The sequence below is a fragment of the Felis catus genome, chromosome B1 (genome assembly GCF_018350175.1).
Source record: "Felis catus isolate Fca126 chromosome B1, F.catus_Fca126_mat1.0, whole genome shotgun sequence".
Classification (NCBI taxonomy): Eukaryota; Metazoa; Chordata; class Mammalia; order Carnivora; family Felidae; genus Felis; species Felis catus.
Window position 1 is genome coordinate 39,357,036 of NC_058371.1, and position 20,394 is coordinate 39,377,429.

At 41.9% G+C, this 20,394-nt stretch overlaps 1 protein-coding gene and 1 pseudogene across 10 annotated transcripts in view; one reads left to right on the forward strand and one right to left on the reverse strand.

Moving 5' to 3' along the window:
• The window catches only part of CSGALNACT1 (chondroitin sulfate N-acetylgalactosaminyltransferase 1), a 347,804-nt gene that overhangs the window by 75,349 nt on the left and 252,061 nt on the right, over positions 1 to 20,394 (reverse strand). For all 10 annotated transcript variants that reach the window (XM_023252542.2, XM_023252543.2, XM_045055452.1 and 7 more), the window contains one exon: positions 17,778 to 18,705. In XM_023252542.2, coding sequence (XP_023108310.1) covers positions 17,778 to 18,408 — 631 coding nt within the window. In that variant the 5' untranslated portion in view covers positions 18,409 to 18,705. The remainder of the gene's footprint in view (positions 1 to 17,777; positions 18,706 to 20,394) is intronic.
• LOC111560386 lies at positions 15,701 to 15,886 on the forward strand (annotated as a pseudogene).

Below are 20,394 nucleotides of genomic sequence, written 5' to 3' on the forward strand. Positions count from 1 at the left end.
TTTCAGCCTCCACTCCACCTCCCCTGCCCAGTGTCTGCTCATATTTGTGTCTTATATAAGAAGGATATAATTTAGCACTTACATAAGTAGGAAAGAGATTTGACATCAATAAATACTATAGCTGCCTTAAATGGTTTTTTTTTTTGAGAAAGCCAAGATAAAAATAAATATGTTCATAGTAGCTTATTCATCAAACACACTTGAAAAATGTCTGTGGAAAAGCCTAAGATTCTATGGTTAGGTCTAAAGTATTGCCTTCCCCTGGACACACTGAGCATTGCTCCCTCCCTCCTATCCATCTGCAGAAGCCTCAGTTCAGGAACCCTCAGCACCTCAGTTAATTTTAGAGCCTTATCAGTCAACAAGCCTTCACTTTTTTATTTTTTGAGGACACAGAAAATGTTATATTTATTTTTACTTACTTATAAGTAGCTTTACTGAAATATAGTTCACATGCCAAACAATTCACCATTTAAAGTATCAAAGTCAACTTTTTCACTATATGCACAGAGTTGTGCAACCATCACCACATCTAATTTTAGAGCATTTCACATCTCCCTAAAAAAGAAACCCTTAACTCTTAGCAGCCACTCCCCATCCCCATCCACCACCCACCCGGAGTCCTAGGCAACCAATAATCTAATTTCCGTCTCTACAGATTTACCTGTTTTGGACATTTTGAAGAAAAATAATTATACAATATATAATCTTTTACATCTAGATTCTTTCATTTAACATGTTTCCAAAGGACATCCATGCTGTAGCATGTATCAGGACTTCATTTCCTTCTATGGAGGATAATTTTCTGCTTTATGGATATGTCACATTTTCTTTATCAATCCACCCATTGATGGACATTCGGTTTGTTTCTACCATTTGGCTACTATGAATGTTTGTGTACAACTTTTTATGTGAGTATAAGTTCTCATTTCTCTTGGGTCTATAACTAGGGTTTATGTTTGTTGGGGTTATGGTAATTCTATGTGTAACATTTTAAGGAACTACCAAAATGTTTTCCAAACCTGCCTCTATTCTTACTTAACCCACTCAGATACGCCCCATGCTGCTATCACCACCCAGCCAGAAAGTAAATGTAAACACAATTTAAAAGTCAACAGTGGGGCACATGGGTGGCTCAGTTGGTTGAGCGTCTGACTTCGGCTCAGGTCATGATCTCACGGTCCATGAGTTCAAGCCTCACATCAGGCTCTGTGTTGACAGCTCAGAGCCTGGAGCCTGCTTTGGATTCTGTGTCTCCCTCTCTCTCGGACCCTCCCCTGTTCATGCTCTGTCTCTGTCTCAAAAATAAATAAACATTAAAAAAAATTTTTTTTTAAAGACAATAGTGCCAGGGTGCCTGAGTGATTCAGTTGGTTAAGCATCCAACTTCAGCTCAGGTCATGATCTCATGGTTTGTGAGTTCGAGCCCCGCATTGGGCTCTGTGTTGACAGCTCAGAGCCTGGAGTCTGCTTCGGATTCTGTGTCTTCTTCTCTCTCTCTGCCCCTCCCCTGCTCGCACTCTGTTTCTCTCTCTCTCAAAAATAAATAAACATTAAAAAAAATTAAAACAAAAAGTCAGTAGTTCCATATGCCCTATAGGGTAAACTATAAACCCTTAGCATAAAAAAGCCTTTATAATTGTGGCCCTGCCTAATTCTTCTGGGTCTTCCTCTCATCATGCCTTCTTTTCCCACCCAGACTTATCAGGTTTCTGCTGAACTCTCCAGAATTACCTGATTACCTGTTGTTCCCTGAGTCGACAAAGCTTTTACAAGCTTCCATGTTTTCCCCATGTTACTCCTGCTGTCCAAAATTTTTTCTCCCCACAGCACATACACACCTTGGCCTGAACCAATTCTTACTCATCATTCAAAACCCTGTTTAAAAAGGAACAAAATCAACCCTGTTTAAGGGTAGCCTTCCTTTTGATGCCTTCTTACCATGCCAACCTATGGCCAATTCTCTCCCACTTGTCCAACCTGTTTAAGGTGTGACTCTGCTGTTATCACCTGTGTAGTGGGAATCCCTCCCACTAGACCATGGGGCTCACGAGGGGATAGGGACTATGTGTTTAACTTTGTCTTTCCCCAGCACTGACAATGCCTGATGCATAGGGCATGTGCAACGAATGAGAAGACCACAGAATAGCCAGGTCTTTAAAAAACTCAAAGCATATGTCTATTGTCTCCCATTACCCATCTGTTCCTACATTTAACAAGCTATGAAGTTTTAAGTAGTGCTTAACCTAATTGCCTCCTCCTGCAATTTAATACCCTCTTGGCTCTGTTTTCTACCATTAGTATCCTCCCTTAAAAAACCTTCAGATGAAGTCATCTCTCAGAATTGTATTTTCCATGCCAATTGATAAACCAAACAGCACCCTCCAAGGTTGGAAAAGTCTATTCCTTCCCTTCATCTGTGTCCACAGCAAAAACAGCAAGCTGAGGACAGAAAGAGAGCCAGGTAGAATTTCAGCAAGCATTTCCATGATGGACCATTCTTGGTGTTTCCCCCACTCCCACGTCAGCTCCTACAGGTCCTATACTGAGAGTAAAGTCATCTGGACAGAAGGCCTAGCAGATCTTTCAATATGAAAAAGAACAAGGCTATATCTCTCTGTGGATACTGACTTCTGATCAGAAACCTCAATGGACACAGAGGGAGAAAGGAAAGAGACTTTATAGACCCTATCTCTTGCTTACAGGCAAAATAATCTCATCACTGCCATCCACATGCTCCCTTTCCCTGGATAAATCAGACAGATTCTGACTTTCAGTGCAAAAAAACACTGGCTGTCACTGACAGCAACATTCACAATGCAAAGAAAATACAGAGGGTAGTCCTGTATTTACAAGTAGGTTAGGCTCAAAAGTGTAAGTCACTCAGAAGGCACAATAACAATATGACATGTTGTGGTTAAGTTCTCACACCAACCCACAAAAACCTCTTTCACCCAGTATGTGCCTGTGGTATAGCATTTATCGTGCTATATAAATCAACCTGAGCACATAACTGTGAAATCCATTCATGTCTATAACTTCAAAAGTCAGAATAACATTTTGAATAGGACAAGGGACTATCCCTCCCCCATAGGACAGGTGAGGACTGGAGATGAGGGAGCTCTAAGTCACTGGTTAGGGCACAGGTTCCAGATCTGGAGGATAGATGCAGGGAAGGAAGGAAGCAGAGGTGATTGCCTGGCACAGAGCCCCAGAGGAAGGATCATGACAGGATTCAGAGGTAAGGCATAGCCTCATGGGGTTTTAAAGCCTTGGCTTATTTCCCAAGCTGAGGGTTTGTGTGGGTAGTGTAAAGAAATGGGGCAGCTGGTGTGGACATTTCAACCACCAATGTGTCTCCATGCCTGCAGGGGGAAGGGGAAATGCAGGAAAATTGTGGGTATTTGAGGTGAGAACAAGATATTAACTTTCCATTCCCTCTACTACTCTATTAACTCCCCCAATCCTGTTGCCATAGGACTCACATCAACACCGGTATGAGGATAATAGGGATTCTAGACTAAGGGAAAAGGAAGAAATGGATGGAAAATAATAAACCCAAACTCTGGCAGTGAGTTGGGGTTCCTCAATACCACCAGTTTGAGGAAGTGTATTTGTAAGTTACAAATTGTCACAATAAGAATAATTACACTTCTTATGATAATACATTTGAGGAAAAAAATCCAGGTATCCAACACTTAAACATTAAAATTTAGGGGCACCTGGGTGGCTCAGTCAGTTAAGTGTCCAAGTCTTAGTTTCAGGTCAGGTCACAATCTCACAGTTCGTGACTTTAAGCCCCGCATCAGGCTCTACACTGTCAGCAAGGAGCCTGCTTGGGATTCTCTCTCTCTCCTTCTCTCTCTGCCCCTCCCCGACTTGCTCACGTGCTAAATAAATAAATAAATAAATAAAACTTAAAAAAAAAACTAAAACACATTAAAATTCAAATAAGGAATAGTTATATGGTACAAGATAGGGTTTTAAGCAACAATGCCACTTCTTTGATGGTTGGCCACAGAAAAGAGATCAAAGAATTCGAGGTTTTCACTCAAAGTAAATCTTCCAATAATGGATTTCCAGATTTGGGATGTTATCACAACATTCTCACTCCAAAAAATCAAGATAATTAAGTTCTTTTAAACTGTTGGATTGTGTATGATGGTTGAAACTAGATTTGAGGAGAGATTACTGATTTGTAGAGAAACAGAAGTAATCAATAGGTTTTAAATTATCTTAAGAAGTGGTTTCACACTTCTGCTTCCACTCCAGGATATAATGAGCTTGAAGCAGCATCACTTATAATGAAAACAGAGCTGACTAATTTCAAATGCGAGACTTTTATGATTGAGTGGAGAGCAAAGTTCACAGAATAAACAGCTGGCCTAAAATCTAAGGAGAGGCCAGGAGCCCACAGGTGGAGAAGAAACCTGAGCACTCATTTATTAGGGTAGATGCAACCGACACTGGTAAAAAGAAATTAACAGAATGATGGAGGCTAAGAGTAGACTGGCAAAAGAGGGAAGCCACTGGGGTTCAAAACAGTGGAGAAGTCTGTACTCTCTTGAAGGCTCTTTCTCCAGGAACAGCATTGAGTACTCAAAGAAAAATCAGAGCCTTAAAGTATCCATATGGACAACAAACAAAGCCCAAGGTCAGTAGAAGGAAGGATATAATAAATATCAGAGTGGAAATAAGTAAAATAGAGACTAAAAAAAAAAAAAAACAACCAGAAATCATCAATGAAACTAAAAGCTGGTTATCTGTAATGATGAAATTAATAAACATATTAAGATAAAGATAGCCAAAATAAATAAAATCAGAAGTGAAAGAGGAGGTTACAACTGACACCACAGAAATACAAAGGATCATGAGACTACTACCAACAATTATATGCCAACAAATTGAAAAAACCTAGAAAAAGTGGATAAACTCCTAGAAACACATAACCTTCTAAGACTGAATCACAAATAACTAGAAATTCTGAATAGGCCAATTACAAGTAATGAAACTGAATCAGTAATTTAAAAACTCCCCCAAACAAAAGTCCAGGACCAGATGGCTTCACAAATGAATTCTACCAAACATTTAAAGAATAATTAGTACCTGTCCTTCTCAAATCATTACCAAAAAAAAAAAAATTGAACAAGAAGGAATGCTTCCAAACTCATTTTGTGAGGCCAACATTACTCTGATTCCAAAACTAGATAAGAACACCATAAAAAAAAGAAAATTATAAGCCAATATCCCTGATGAACATAGATACAAAAATCTTCAACAAAATATTAGCAAATTCAATAATACATTAAAAGGATCATACACATCGTTCAAGTGGGATTTAGTCCAGTGATGCAGTGAAGGTTCAATATTTGCAAATCAATCAATATGATGCACCACGTTAAGAAAATTAAGGATAAAAACCATATGATCATCTCAATAGATGCAGAAAAAGCATTTGACAAAATTCAACACCCACTTATGAAAAATAACTCTCAGGGTGCCTGGGTGGCTCAGTCAGTTAAGTGTTGACTTTGGCTCAAGTCATGATCTCATGGTTTGTGAGTTTGAGCCCCGTGTCAGGCTCTGTACTGACAGCTCAGAGCCTGGAGCCTGCTTCAGATTCTGTGTCTCCCTCTCTCTCTGCCCCTCCCCTGCTCACATTCTGTCTCCCCCCCCCCCCTCAAAAATAAAAAATGAATAAATAAATAAACAGAAAAATAATTCTCAACAAAATGGGTACAGAAGGAACATACCTCAACATAATAAAGACCATATATGACAAACGAACAGCTAACATCATACTCTGGTAAAAACTGGAAAGCTTCTCCTCTAAGACCAGGAATAAGACAAGGAAACCCACTCTCACCACTTCTGTTCTACATCATATTGAAAGTCCTAGCCACAGCAATTAGGCAAGAAAAATAAATAAAAGGCATCCAAATTGAAAAGGAAGAAGTATAATTGCTACTATTGCAGATGACATGATTCTTTATATAGAAAACCCTGAAGACTCTACCAAAAAATCTATTAGAACTAATAAATGAATTTAGTAAAATTACAAAATTAACATACATAAATCAGTTGCATTTCTATACACTAATAAAGAGCCATCAGAAAGAGAAATTAAAGAATCTACTCCTGAAATTGTTGTTGCACTATATGCTAACTTGGATGTAAATTTAAAAAAATAAAATAAAAATAAAATAAAATAAAAAGAAAGAGAAATAAAGAAAAAACACAATAAGAAAGAATAAATAAACTTGGGAATAAATTTAATCAGAAGATTAAAAATCTGTATTCTGAAAACTATAAGATATTAATGAAAAAAATTGAAGATGACATAAATAAATGGAAATATATTCTATGTTCATAGATTGGAAGAACTAATGTTTTTAAAATGTCCCTACTACCCAAAGAAATCTACAGATTCGATGCAATCTCCATCAAAACACCAATGGCATTTTTCACATAACTAAAACAAATAATTGTAAAATTTGTGTGGAACCACGAAAGACCCCAAATAGCCAAAGCAACCTTGAGAAAGAAGAACAAAGCTGGAAGTATCACACTTCCTGATTACAAACTATACTACAAATCTATAGTAATCAAAACAGTGTGGTACTGGCACAAAAGCAGACATATAGATCAATGGAACAGAAAAGAGAGCAGAGAAATAAACCACACATATATGGTCAATTAATCTATGACAAAGGAGGCAAGAATATACAATGTGGAAAACACATTCTCTTCAATAAATAGTGTTGGGAAAACTGGACGTCTACATGCAAAAGAATGCAACTGGAACATTATCTGATACCTGGTACAAAAATAAATTCAAAATGGATTAAATACTTGAATGTAAAACCTTTAAAACATGAAACTCCCAGAAGAAAACATAGGTAGTAAACTCTTTGACATCAGTCTTAAACAATATTTTTTTGGACCAGTCTCCTCAGGTAAGGGCAACAAAGGCTAAAATAAACAAATGTGATGATATCAAACTAAAAAGATTTTGCACAGTGAAAGAAATCATCAACAAAATGAAAATGCAACCTACTGAATGGGAGAATATATTTGCAAATCATATATCCAAAAGAAGTTCATACCCAAAATATATAAAGAACTTATACAACTTAATATCAAAAAACAAAAAACCTGATTAAACAATAAGCAGGGAACCTGACAGATATTTTTCCAAGGGAGACATACAGATGGCCAACAAGCACATGAAAAGATTTTCAGTATCACTAGTCATCAGGGAAATGCAAATCAAAACCACAATGAGATATCACCTCACATCTGTCAGGTTGGTGATTATCAAAAAGATAAAAATAACAAGTGTTGGCCAGGATGTAGAGAAAGGGAACCCTTGAACACTCCTGGTAGTAACATATATGGGTGCAGCCACCATGGAAAACAGTATGAAGGCTCCTAAAAAAATTAAAAACAGAACTACCATACAATCCAGTAATTACACTTCTGAAGAAAATAAAACCACCAAAGAGATATATATGCTCCCCTATGTTCACTGCAGCCTTATTTACAGTAACCAAAAGATGGAAACAACCTACGTGTCTATTGATAGATGAACAGATAAAGAAAATATGGCATATATACATAATATATATAGAATGAAATCTTGCTACTTTTGACAACATAGGTGGACATAGAGGGTATTATGCTAAATGAAATATCAGAGAAAGATAAATACCATGTAATTTCACTTATATGAGGAATCTAAAAAACAAAATAAATGAACAAACCAAACACAAATACTCACACACACAGGAAACAAACTATTGGCTCCCAGAGTGGGGAGGCAGGCAAAATAGATGAAGGGGATTAAGAGGTACAAACTTCCAGTTATAAAATAAATAAATTACAGGGATGTAACATATAGCATAGGGAATATAGTCAATTATATTGTATAACTTTATGGTGACAGGATCGTTTTGTAATGTATGTACACCTGAAACTAATAGGATATTGTATACCAATTATACTTCAATTTTAGCAAAGGAAGAAAAAAGAGAAAGGAGGGAAGGAAGGAAGGAAGGAAGAAAAGCAAGAAAGCAAGAAAGAAATAAAGAAAGAGTGAGTTTATGTGGTGCAGGCCCAGGGGAGAGGGCAGCATCCATGTGGGAAGGGGCAAGAAACTCCTCCTGCATCATTCTCTGCTGCCTCCTCTCTGTGGAACTAAAGCTTATTGGTGGGGAAAGGGCAACAAATATTCTCACCCTCAGGGAGCTGGTGAAACGCACTGTAGCTAGGGGAAGGGAGAAGTAAAAAGCCTTACCCCTGGAGCTGGATCAGGAGAACACCTCAAGACGTAGGTGCATGTGTAAGATTCAGTCAGAACAGCAGGGACCACCCCGCCCCACCACCAGTGCCCTTGCAGGGCCAAGCCAACAAGCCTGAATAACAAGTAGCAGAACCGCTGGGATGGGACAGGAGAGAAATACCAGAAGACCTTCTCTGAGATGAAAAGGGAAGATCTAAACTGCAGGGCTGAGCAGAGAATGCTCAGGCAAAACCACCTCCACCTCCAACACAAGGTATCTCTAAAGAAATCTGAAGGCTGTGGTGTTCTGGGGTAACCACAGCAACAACAAACCTCAAGCCCAGCCCAACTCCTAACTTGATTAACTTCCCACACACACACATACACACACACACTAAAGGCCTAGGAGAAGGAAAAGTGTGCCATTTCCAGGGATAAACAGTACCTCAGTTTCTATTAGCTACATAAGATGTCCGGCTTCCAATAAAAATTATGAGGCAGGAAAAAACCCAAGACACAAAGCAATCATCAGAAGCAGACTCAAATATGACATAGATGCTGGAACCATCTGACAAGGAACTGAAAATAACTATGATCAATATGTTAAACACTCAAGTGGAAAAAGTGGACAACGTGTACAACCAGGTAATTTCAAGCAGGGAGATGGAAACTGTAAGAATCAAATGGAAATGTAGAAATTTTTGAAAATACAATAATAGAGATAAAGAATGCCCTGGATGGGCTCATGAGTAACCCTCTCTCTGCTGAGGAAAGAATCAGTTAACTTGAGGCGGGTCAATAAAAGTTACCCAAACTGTAACGCAAAGAGAAAAAAATGAAAACAAAGAAACAGAACATCCAAGAGGTGAGAGACAATGTCAAGCAGTGTGACATACACATAATTTAATTCCAGAAGAAAAGAGAAGGAATGGGGCAAAGAAATATTTGAAGAAACACTGGTTCAGAATTTCCCAAAATGAATGACAGGCACCAAACCACAGATCTAAGAAGTACAGAGAATACAAACCAAGTAGAAGAAGAAATACAAAAACAAAACAAGACAAATCCTAGGGATAATTTAGCTGTTACTCCTGTACCAATGTTATCTGCCTTGTTCTGACCATTGTACCCTGATCATGTAAAATGTTGGCATCAGGGGAAGCCGGGTAAAAGGAATATGCAGGAATTCTCTGCTATTTTTGTAACTCTTCTATAATTCTAAAATATTTAAAATTAAAAAGGTTTAAAAATGACTTTACCATTAGGTGCTACATTGAGAAGGTACTAGTAATGCCTAGAAAATTAAAATAACTTTCTAAAGTACTCTCCATAGTCGCTTATCTCCCACCTCTGGCATTTGTGTTTAGAGTTTGTTTGTTTAGCTTTTATTTTGTTTTTATTTATTTATTTTAAAAAATTGGGGAAGGTAACTTCCTTTTTTTATTGAAGTATAGTTCACACACGTTGTTTTAGCTTCAGGCTTACAGCACAGTGATTTGACAAGTCTACACATTATGCTATGCTCATAAGTATATCTGTCACCAATACAAAGCTATTAAAACACCATTGACTAGGGGCGCCTGGGTGGCTCAGTCAGTTAAGCATCCAACTTCTGCTCAGGTCATGATCTCATGGTTCTTGAGTTCAAGCCCCACAGTGGGTATTCTGCTATTAGCACAGAGCCTGCTTTAGATCTTCTGTCCCCCCCTCTCTCTCTGCCCCTCCCCCACGGGTTCTCTCTCTCTCTCTCTCTCTCTTTCTCTCTCAAGATAAATAAACTTTAAAAAACCATACCATTGACTATATTCCCTATGCTGTACTTTTCATCATCGTGACTTACTCATTCCAAAACTTGAAGCCTACTTCTCACTCCCTTTCACCCCTCTTGCCACCACTCCATCCCCAACCTCCTCTCCAACAAGCACCAGTTTGTTTGATTTTGGAGTTTAAATCAGATCTGTGGTATGTCCAAGGAACCCAAGTACTATTTACAGTATTATTCTATGGAAAATACCCCTAATCCAAACACCTAATTTACGATGGAACTTTAAGAGCAGAGCAGATTTGTGAGTATCCTGGTTACCTAGGATTTCAAATACACTTTTATTCCAAAAAGTTTAAAGCAATTTCTTTGATACATACTGATGGTGCAGTGTCTACAATTGGGTGGGAGCTGAAAGCTGAATGGGGCGTGGCTCCCGCCCTCCAGGAGTAGGTCACATACAAGGGGTAAAAAGAGAGTCAGGAGGCCAGGCTCCCATTGTGCAGGCACGCAGACCTTGGTGGAGTTAGACTTTCAGGCTCCAGCAGCTGGCTCCCTAATTGCAGTTCAGGCTGCAACTGTTGCTACAAGTTGTCAGTAAAGATAGGCTGATCTAAAGAAGAGCTATAAAACCAGATAGAGAAAGCACCATGCAGTAGGCTAGTTTGGGAAAAAGGAGCTTCAATTGGAAGAATGAGAACAGATTTCAGAGAGGAACATCTGGGCGGAGAGGTTGGGAGCCCAGAGTTTTCTGGTGAAGGACTGTGCTCAGGGAAGGAGTGCCAGGGCAGGAGCAAGAGAATAAGGATTCGGTGGTAGGACAGGAAGGACAGGAGAGAGCAGCAGGAAATGAAGTTGAAGAGATAAGCTGGGATCAGATTGTGGGGTCCTCCAAGCTTGCCTACGTAAGGTCATATGTTTTGGAGAATACAATAAAAAGGTAAACCCTGTCTCTTAGGAACAGACAAGCATGCCAAACAGTTCCTCAGTGGCTTTCAACTAGTTGTTTTGAATTCAATATTCTCTCCTCTTTCAAATCTTTTCCCATAAAGTTGTAATAATTCTGAGAAGAAGCACCTGTCTGAGCAGCTTAAATAAAGTTTTTTGTGCTAAAGGCTCCTGGACACTGCCAGTTCTGCCCTCGGTCACGTGAAGGATTTGTCTTTAGCTGCTTCTTCCTGTGTCTCTTTCTGCTTGTCTCCCCCAGGTGCTCATGTTTTTCCTTCTCTTCCTAGTAAAACTTCTTCCCAATTGTATACAACTCACCAGTGTAGGACACCTTGGACATGTTTTTAAAAGATTTCCCCACATCATTCTGGGACCAGAGGAGTGTGTATTGGGGTCAGAGACCTCAGAGGTGAGACACAGCCTGGTGAGGAGCCAAGATCTGAAGCTCTGGAACCTTGGCCCCAGCACCCACCAGATGAGTGACCTTGAGGTAAAATAGAGATAATGAGCATGCCCAACTGTCTGATGGAAGAGAGGATTAAGTAAACTAGTGTGTGTGAAATGTCAGACATGGTGCCCAGTGTACCAACATAAGAGCAGCTGGGATAGACCATGGCAGTCCCCATCTGTGACCACAGGGACCTCCAAGATGCTGAATTGTCTAAGTACTTGGGAACCACTGAAAGCAGGAAGAGAAGGGGAGCTATTGGGGACCCAAGAGCTGAGCTTGAGCTCACTGCCTCCTAGGAAGAATGGACATTCTGACTCCAGGTCCAAATGATCCCTATTGAGCTAAACTCCTATGCCCAGCCCTCAGGACCCTTGTGAACTCCATTGCTAGTGACTCTTGGATCCTGCATGCTGGCCAGGCTGGTCTCTACACTGACCTCCTATTCTGGAGTCAGTCAGCTTTCTGGTACCCCTCTCCATGATACCAATCTCTTCCCTTACCTCATTCCCTCTCTGGTGACCCCTTCTCAGCCTCAGGCCCAGCCTCCTTCCCTGACCATCTGGCTTGCATCCGGCCACCAATTCTGAAGCCCACAGTACCAAGAGTACTCCCTGCTGGACACCCGTCACTCAGAGTTTTGCCTCCCCATGTACGTAATCAGTTCCTGCAGGCTGGGAGACCTAGCTTCATCCTCCTTTTCCAGCTCCCCAAACAGCTGGGGACATCCTGCACAAATAGCAGGTGTCCTATTCATGCATGTTAATTAAGTCTCAGTGCAGGACCTCACCCTTGACTCTATCAGGGGATAAGCCAGTGGTCTGATTAAAAAACTACAGATCCTTTCTGTAAACACTGCTTCCTACCCAAAGAGGCTGAGCAGGCTGAAATCTGAACAGCAGCCCTGGCCATACATTCACATAAAGGGGCCCCTCACCCGTGCGCCTCCCTTTAGTCTCCCCCAGTGCACGTTTTTCCACTTTATATGAGGCCCCGGTTCAGACCATCTCTCCATGGAGCCTTTGCTCTCTACTCCCACTAAAGCCAAGTTTGTCCATCCTGGGCTTCCCCCATCGTCACAAGTGCTCTTGTAGCCTGTTCTTAATGGGAAACATAAGGCAGGACAACAGTGACAGCCTCAACTTCTGAAAAAATCCCTTGGGAACAAAACTGCTTTGCATGGGCACAATAAAAATATAATAAAATGTCAGCCTTTCTAGTTTTTGCAGTCTTGTGACAAAATACTCTGTACACATAGGATGTATGTCACACAGAGGTTCCATCTGTCCCAGCGCACCGAAGATCAACAGAGCTGACCCTCAGCAAAGGTGCCCAACTACACAGTTCACCACTAATTCTATCTACCTCTTCCTTTATGTTTCCCTCCTGTCCTCTCGACCTTGGAAGTGGGACTCACAACCTAGTTTGTAGGGCCCGGTGCAAAATGAAAACATAGGCTCCCTGTTCCAAAATTATTAAGAATTTCAAAATATCCTAGGACAGCAGAGCATTTCGTTTCATATGGGGCTCCTTCACTTGTCGTGCTGGGAGGCTGGACTCCTGCCCACAGGCAGAATCCAAGGCTAGTCCACTTTCTCTCCCTCCATCACCACAGGAAGAATTCCTGCTTCAAATCGCAGCTTCAAACCATTTATTTGTATTTAAGCCTCTTATCTATGATTTCAGGATAAAAAGCATTTGTCCCTCCTTAAAGGACCTTAAAACATCTGCAAACAAATGAGGGTATCTGAGGTAGGAAGTGGGACAGACAGGATAGGGTGAGTGACAGAGGAACCCAGTGTCACGTAGGACTGCTCAAAACTTAAAAGTGAGCCAGCATGGTCTCTCCAGTGCACAGTGAGGTGACAGACAGTCAGAAGGGCTGTCCTAAGTTCTAACACCCTCACTGCCCTAGAGATGCTGGCTGAGAACCAAGACCCAACTCAGCTCCTGAAGCCCTCCTGCTGTCCAGTCTGCCAGCACATCTCCCCACACCCCAAACACAGGTTAGATGCCCCACTGTGCAGAATCTCCCTCCCACTACACCCTAACTCTCCTTCTTTCTGCACCAAGACCTCCTGATGCCCCCCAAAAGGCCCAGAAATGCATCTGAATGCCTGCCTTTACCTTTTTAAGTTTATTTAGGGGCACCTGGGTGCCTCAGTCAATTGGGTGTCCGACTCTTGGTTTTGGCTCAGGTTGTGATCTCACAGTTGGTGAGTTTGAGCCCTGCGTTGGGCTCTGTGCTGACAGCACAGAGCCTACTTGGGATTCTCTCTCTCCCTCTCCCTCTCTTTTTGCCCCTTTCCCACTTGCTCCCCACCCAATGTAAACTTTAAAAAAAAAGTTTACTTATTTATTTTGAGAGAGAGAAAAAGCATGCCTGCCCTACCTTTTCAACCCCAAGTCACAAAGTTGCTGACAAAGAAGCATATCACCAAAATGCATGCAGAGGAAAAAGCCCACTTCCTGTCCTCACAGCCCCAAGCACCTGGCTCTCCAAGTACCCAGGACTTGGAAATGGATTTGACTTGTCCAAAACAGCTTTAGCAAAGTGGTCACAGGGTATACCTTAGAGCTTATAGTGAGACACAAACAATGGAAGTCAAAAACTCAGCATCTTCACTCTTTGCCTTAGCTTCCCAGAAGGCACAAGGGGTTGGCTGTTGAGCACAGGAAGTTGGGATTTACTGTACAGGCAGCTACTAAGGTTTTATAGCAATTTCTATATCCCTTGATTTAAATGCATCTCAAGGTGCCCTCAAAATTTTCACTTTCTTGCAGATCACGGCTTGGCTCCACCTCACCACAAATCTGACCCTGCTCTTGCTACCACCAACCCTGCAAAAGCTGGCAGAGAGTGACAGAAGAGCCACCCATGGAGACAGTAGACACGACTGCCTCACACAGACTCACATTCTCAGAAGTTTGGATTATAAAAGAGGAATAATTTGGAAAGCTAAATTGTTTTATGGAACCATGTCAAATTTATGTCCAAAAGTTCTACTTAAAAATATGAAGTCAAAGCCAAAAGTTATGCCACTAAGACTTAAATAGGAGTCTGGATATCCTATAGTGAAGGAATAACTATGCCACAAACAAAAAAAAATTCCGTTCACTTGAGGAGATAAACATTTAGGCATCCTAAGGCACAGGATTTGATCACATTTTTCTACTTCTCTTCCCAGATAGTTATAAAAAAAATCCATGCTATTATGTGAGAAGCCAATGTGATAATCAATGCCAACAAAATGTCTAGGGAAAGGGAGAGGAGGCACATGCTGTTCTCTCTGTGTTTTAGAGACAGAAAATAATTACATCAATATCGATCATAGACAGTCACCAATGTGGTATTCTCTGTCTGCAAGCTTCACAGCACCCTAGAAGGTGGCCACGGTCAGGTCAGACCTGATAACTAATCTATCTTAATTCCTTCTTTCAGAGACAAGGTTCCCAAAGGGTCAGTGTTGTGTCCTCGTCATCTCGGAGAGTGGATGTTAGAGTACCCTCCAGGGACAGTTGTTTGGCAAAGCTGAGAAGAAAAGAAGTTGAAGCAGTGCTTTGCGTGTTGCAGAAGGTTGGGACTGGGTAGGGCCTTGGAGGACATTAAGCCAAGTCTCTTCGGAGAGAAGAGGAAACCGAGTCTTAAGGGGCTTGAGTATATTGGTCAAAGTCACACAGCTCCCCGTGCTCATGTCACCATGCTACCTGCCTCATAGGTAGCTTTAAGCTTTGCCTAACTATTATCATCTGGAAGCATTCATGTGTTTTTATTATTATTTCTTTAAACACAAAGAATCCCCATTCTCGTTCCAGGTTCAGCAGATCAGTTACCTTTGTTTAGAACTGAGTGTGGGAGACCTAAAATTTTCCCATTGACTTTTACTAAATCACTCTAACTTCTGGACTACTGATACCCCAAACACAAAATCAATCTCTCTACGGTTATATTTAGAAACCCAAATAAGTTACTTCAAAGACCTATTTCACCCTTATAAGGTCTCATCACTTGTTCTAACTCATAGAAAACAGATTTCAAATCAGACCTTTTCCATTGTCTTCTTTCCCCTTGACTGTGTGTAGATCAAAAAATCAGGAACCAGGATTACAAAGGTCCTCAAATGTAATCCAGTCCAGCCACAATTCTGATCCTAGAATCATGAATTATAACCTCCTGACCAAGGGGCCAGTTGGGACCAAATTCTCATAGTAACAGGATTCCCACTTTGCTCTGGAACATCACTATTTGAAAGTTGCTCCAAGCTTTGCGCAGTGGCAGTATCGTAGCCAATGAGGTTTATCCGAGGCGCGATTATTGCTAATTGAAAGTTGCTCCATATGTAGACTTTGACTCGACCTTCCTGAAGCTTCCTCGGACTAGTGGATTTTTTCAAACTACCCTATTTCCTCAGAATACAAAAGATTGCCACCACAATCTTTTGTGGTAAGAACAAAAAAAAAATGAAATAAATTGTACTTATGACAGTTAAATATGTATAAATGTATCTAAAGTGTGTGTCTATTCACTCATCCTAAGAAAACAGCCCACTAGACTTTCACCAAATCTGGAAGGTATGTGTGGGTTGATCTGCCTTAAAACACAGGCTGTGTGCTGCACATGCGAGCAACACTGGGTAGCTAGGATAACAGTGTCTCTAACAGAAAGTCAGCCATATCTCAATGCAAATAAATTCAGGGGTAGGGGGCCTATGTCACTGCTGACTGAGAATAACAGGCCTTGTGTATCAAAGACACTGTACACAGAAAAGCAGAGGTTTCAAATATGAATGTATATGAAAAATCACAAGGGCCAACATTCCAAACGGCAGGCGTTAACTTATAACCAAGTTCTTTTGAAAGTGCTTTGTATGTGGGTAGCTCTTGTGGCATTCTCCAGGGCGAGTGGCAACCAGGATTTGCTTTTTAAGGATGTTTATGACTTTCCCTGGGGGTCCACCAGTAAGATATTGTATGTGGAAACATTTCATAAACTTCAAAGCGCTATAAAATGTGCTGCTACGACATCATGATATTTTGAATTCTTACTGAGTGCCCAGCATGTGCTTGTACTTGCTAGCTGCCAAATGTGCTAGGTATTTTTCATACCTCATATAAATGAGTAACAACAAAAACATCCTGATGACCAAAAAGCTTGATCTTGTACAAGATTTCTTTACCTGGCTCTAGGTATATGAAAATGATTACCAAAATTACATGAGTTTATGGTTCACATATAAAGTGGAAAAAAATCATAAGACGGGGAAGTGTCCAAAGAGAACAGGCATACATAGCAGTGAGAGCCATTTTGATATGACTAAACAGACTCTGTCTTGCTTGCAGGCAACGAGAGGGTCGTTATTGGGAGTAAGGTAATAGTGGACACAGCCACACGTCTGAGAAGTTGAAGTAGATTCTCTCCAGAAACAGGAGGGAGAGGTGGATGCCCTCGGAAGTTATTTCCTCTCCCAAATTATTAGTTGATTTTTGCCCCAGTAACAGTGGAAAAGTTGGCAAGAAGATACTAATGAAACTTCCAAGAAACTAGACAAGGCCAATTTCTCCTCCAAGTAGACACAATCACACACAAACTAATATTTGGCTGTTCTGTGCCCATGAAAAAAAAGCTAAGCCATTCATGTCACTAGTTTTCATGTGCTGTGACTGTACAATATAAGCTAGTGGTTAAGGATGGGGACTCGGGAATCAGACTTCCCAGACTCAAATCCTGGCTAACGGCACAACCTTGGGCGATTTACTTAATTAATCTGAACTCAATCTTCATCCCTCCTCATAGGGTCATTAAGAAGAAAAAGTGAATTAGTAAATATAAAGTTCCCAGAACAGTGTCTGGCAAATGTTAAGTGCTGTAGACCACGTGTTTGCAGTTCTGTTCATGGGCCCGATACCCAGGCCAGATCTCCAGGAGAAGGGCCCAGGGAACAGATCAATTAAAACTGCCTATCATCCTCTGTTTGGGTTTCAATATTTTTTCTATTTCTTTTTCTTCCTTCCTTCCTTCCTCCCTTCCTTCCTTCCTTCCTTCCTTCCTTCCTTCCTTCCTTCCTTCCTTCCTTCCTTCCTAATGAACACAAGAACTCCCTTCTTCTGCCAGGGAACAACGAACCTGTCCACTCAATAAACATGGCTTTCATGAGAAAGTAAGTAAAACGGCTGTCTCTGAGAAATACAAACCCACACTATGTGCCTTTGCTGTGGCTCACCCTCTGCCAGTCATTGCCAAAGCCAGACACCCGCTTCCCGCTGCGGTGACCCGCCTGGGTACCTGGACTCAGATGCCCTTCCTTCTCCTTCCCACCCCAATCCACAAACTTGCCAACCTTCTATGAAATCCGAGGCCGAGTAGGGGCGCCGACTGGGGCTGCCGTCCGCAGGGCCGTTCAGGGTCTCCACGGCCGATTCAATGGCTTCCACCAGTTCATCCCGCTTGTCTTTCCTCACGGGTTTCTCTTCGGGGTGGCGGGTCAGGCCCGTCTCCAGCTGGTACACCTTCTGCAGAGTGAAGCTATCGAAAGGCACAGCAGCATACTCGGTGGCCAGCTTGACGCCGGTGTGCACCTCCGCCTTGTCCACCTGGGAGTGCAGGAAGGCCAGAAGGTCTGCCTGCGTTTTCTCTGGGGGGCCCTGATCCAGCCCCAGGCCCACAGCGTCGCTGGGGTGATACTGCGCATTCTTGAGCCGCTCGCTCCTCTCCTGCAGCTCCTCCTTGAGCTGCGCAATCTGCCTCTTGAGACTGCTGATGTAGTTGCGATGCTGTTCCTCCCACTCCTGCAGCGCGGCCTGGTACCCCTCCTTGCCCGTGGGGCCGTTAGCCCTGGGCAGCCCCAGCTGCTCCTCGTCACCCTTCGGAGTGCAGGCCAGCATGTAGAGGACGGAGACGGCGCAGCAGAGCAGCACCAGCAAAAGCACTACTCGAGACACCCACGCAAGCAACCCCCGGCGAACCATCATCACTCAGGAATTGGCCATGTGTCCAGAACTGGCGACATTCCAGAATGCCAGGGCGCCTCAGAAGGGCTTCCCTGGACTAGACCGCAGGGAGCGTGTGTCTGGAGCCCCCAAGCTGCTTTCATCCATTTCTTTCTACAATGTGTCTGGTCCCTTGAAGTCAGCCACCGCGTGGAGCACTTTTCCTACTTCTAAAGGATGATCTTCCAGGCAGGAGCAACGAGTTAGGTGAAACCTCCAGCTTTTCACACTCATTCCCATCATAGCCTCCCAGACGTGCAGCAGACCACAATAGGGGACCTGGGAAGAGACCAAATGACAATAACTCTTAAAAGACAGTAACGTCTTTATGCTCTCTGTGGCAATCAACATTCAATAGACTTCCCATGAGGTTTACAGAAAATGTTTATGCCAGGGGATTAAATATTGTTAAATGTTTCTAAATCAGAATACAAACATTCATTTGTAGATGAGTGCACATAAAAAACAAAAGATGCAGGAAAAAGACTGGAAGGAAATATGGCAAAATGTGAATTCCCTCTGAGTGAAAGCATTAATGGTGATTTTCCTTGCTTCTCTAGATTTTTCTGTATCTTATAAATTTCCCGCAGTGGCACATATTATTTTGATGACTAAAAGGGGAAAAGCTAGGGGCGACTGGGTGGCTCAGTCGGTTGAGCAACCGACTTCAGCTCAGGTCATGATCTCAAGGTTAATGAGTTCCAGCCCACATCGGGCTTTGTACTGACTGCTCAGAGACTGGAGCCTACTTCGGATTCTGTGTCTCCCCCTCTCTCTGTTCCTCCCCTGCTCACACTCCATCTCTCTCTCTCTCAAAATTAAATAAAGATTACAAAATAAGAATAATAAAAAAATAAAATGGTAAAAGCGAAACTTTAATGAAACTGAAATTGCAGGCAGGGCCTTCTCCATCCAGGGCCCGCCCAGCACTGATGGATGCAAAAGGTGAGCCTACATGCTCTCACCTGTGTGCACTCATTCTTGGCAGGGCTGAAAGCTGACAAAATGGTCTTCAAACTCCCCAATGAGGAGGTGGGGAAGAACCTGGAGCTTGAAATATGCAAATAGTAAATGTGGATGATAACATATTAAGATGGAATCTGGGGACCATTGTTCCGGCGAACTCTCCAATCATGCTTGCAGACAGGGGATGATAAGTTTACCATAGAAAGGGATACGGTTGGGAGAACAGAGACCAGAAATACCTGTCTTGTTAGGACTGAAATCCTAGGCATGTCTCTGCTCTAGCCCCTAGAAGGAATTCTGTGTCCTGACTGATCATCAAAAATACCCAGACAGATTACAGAGCCTTCCATTTGAATACATGCTCTGCATCTCAACTCCAAACCATTTGTAACAAACGAGAAGCCAACCTAACTTGCCTTCTCCATTTCCCCCAGGCTCCCTTCCTTCCTCCTCCACCCATTGTGGACACCCCAGAGCACACTGCTTCAATGTTCTCCCTTCCTCCTCAATCCCCTTTGCTCATCTCCCCCTACCCATCTATCTGAGCCAGAAAACAGAGAGAAATAATGGTAAGTGGAAAATAGATCAAATAAACTTTCTGTCTTAGGGAGATTTTTATAAAATCTTCTCAGGTGCATCTTTTTATATAACTTATCTTAAAAGCAAGCTCCCTGAGGGTACTATGTCCTGGCCATTTTATAAAAATTTGACATTTTAAATAATTCCCACAATGACAAAATTATTCTTTAGAGAGTCTTCATCCAACCCATAAAATCCAGATTCTGAGTCACTAATCATCTAATTTACTGGTGGTCTGTCCCATTTACTGGCTGGAAGTAAGACTCCTGTCGATTAGCAACTTCAGGACCCCTGGGAGAAGACAGAGATGTTCCTTCTAGCATTCTCTCGATGCTGACAATATAGTAAACAATAACAGCCTCATTAACTTTATCTGATATTCACCTGCTATGTCTCTTGCACAAAGAGAATTCTTCTTCTATT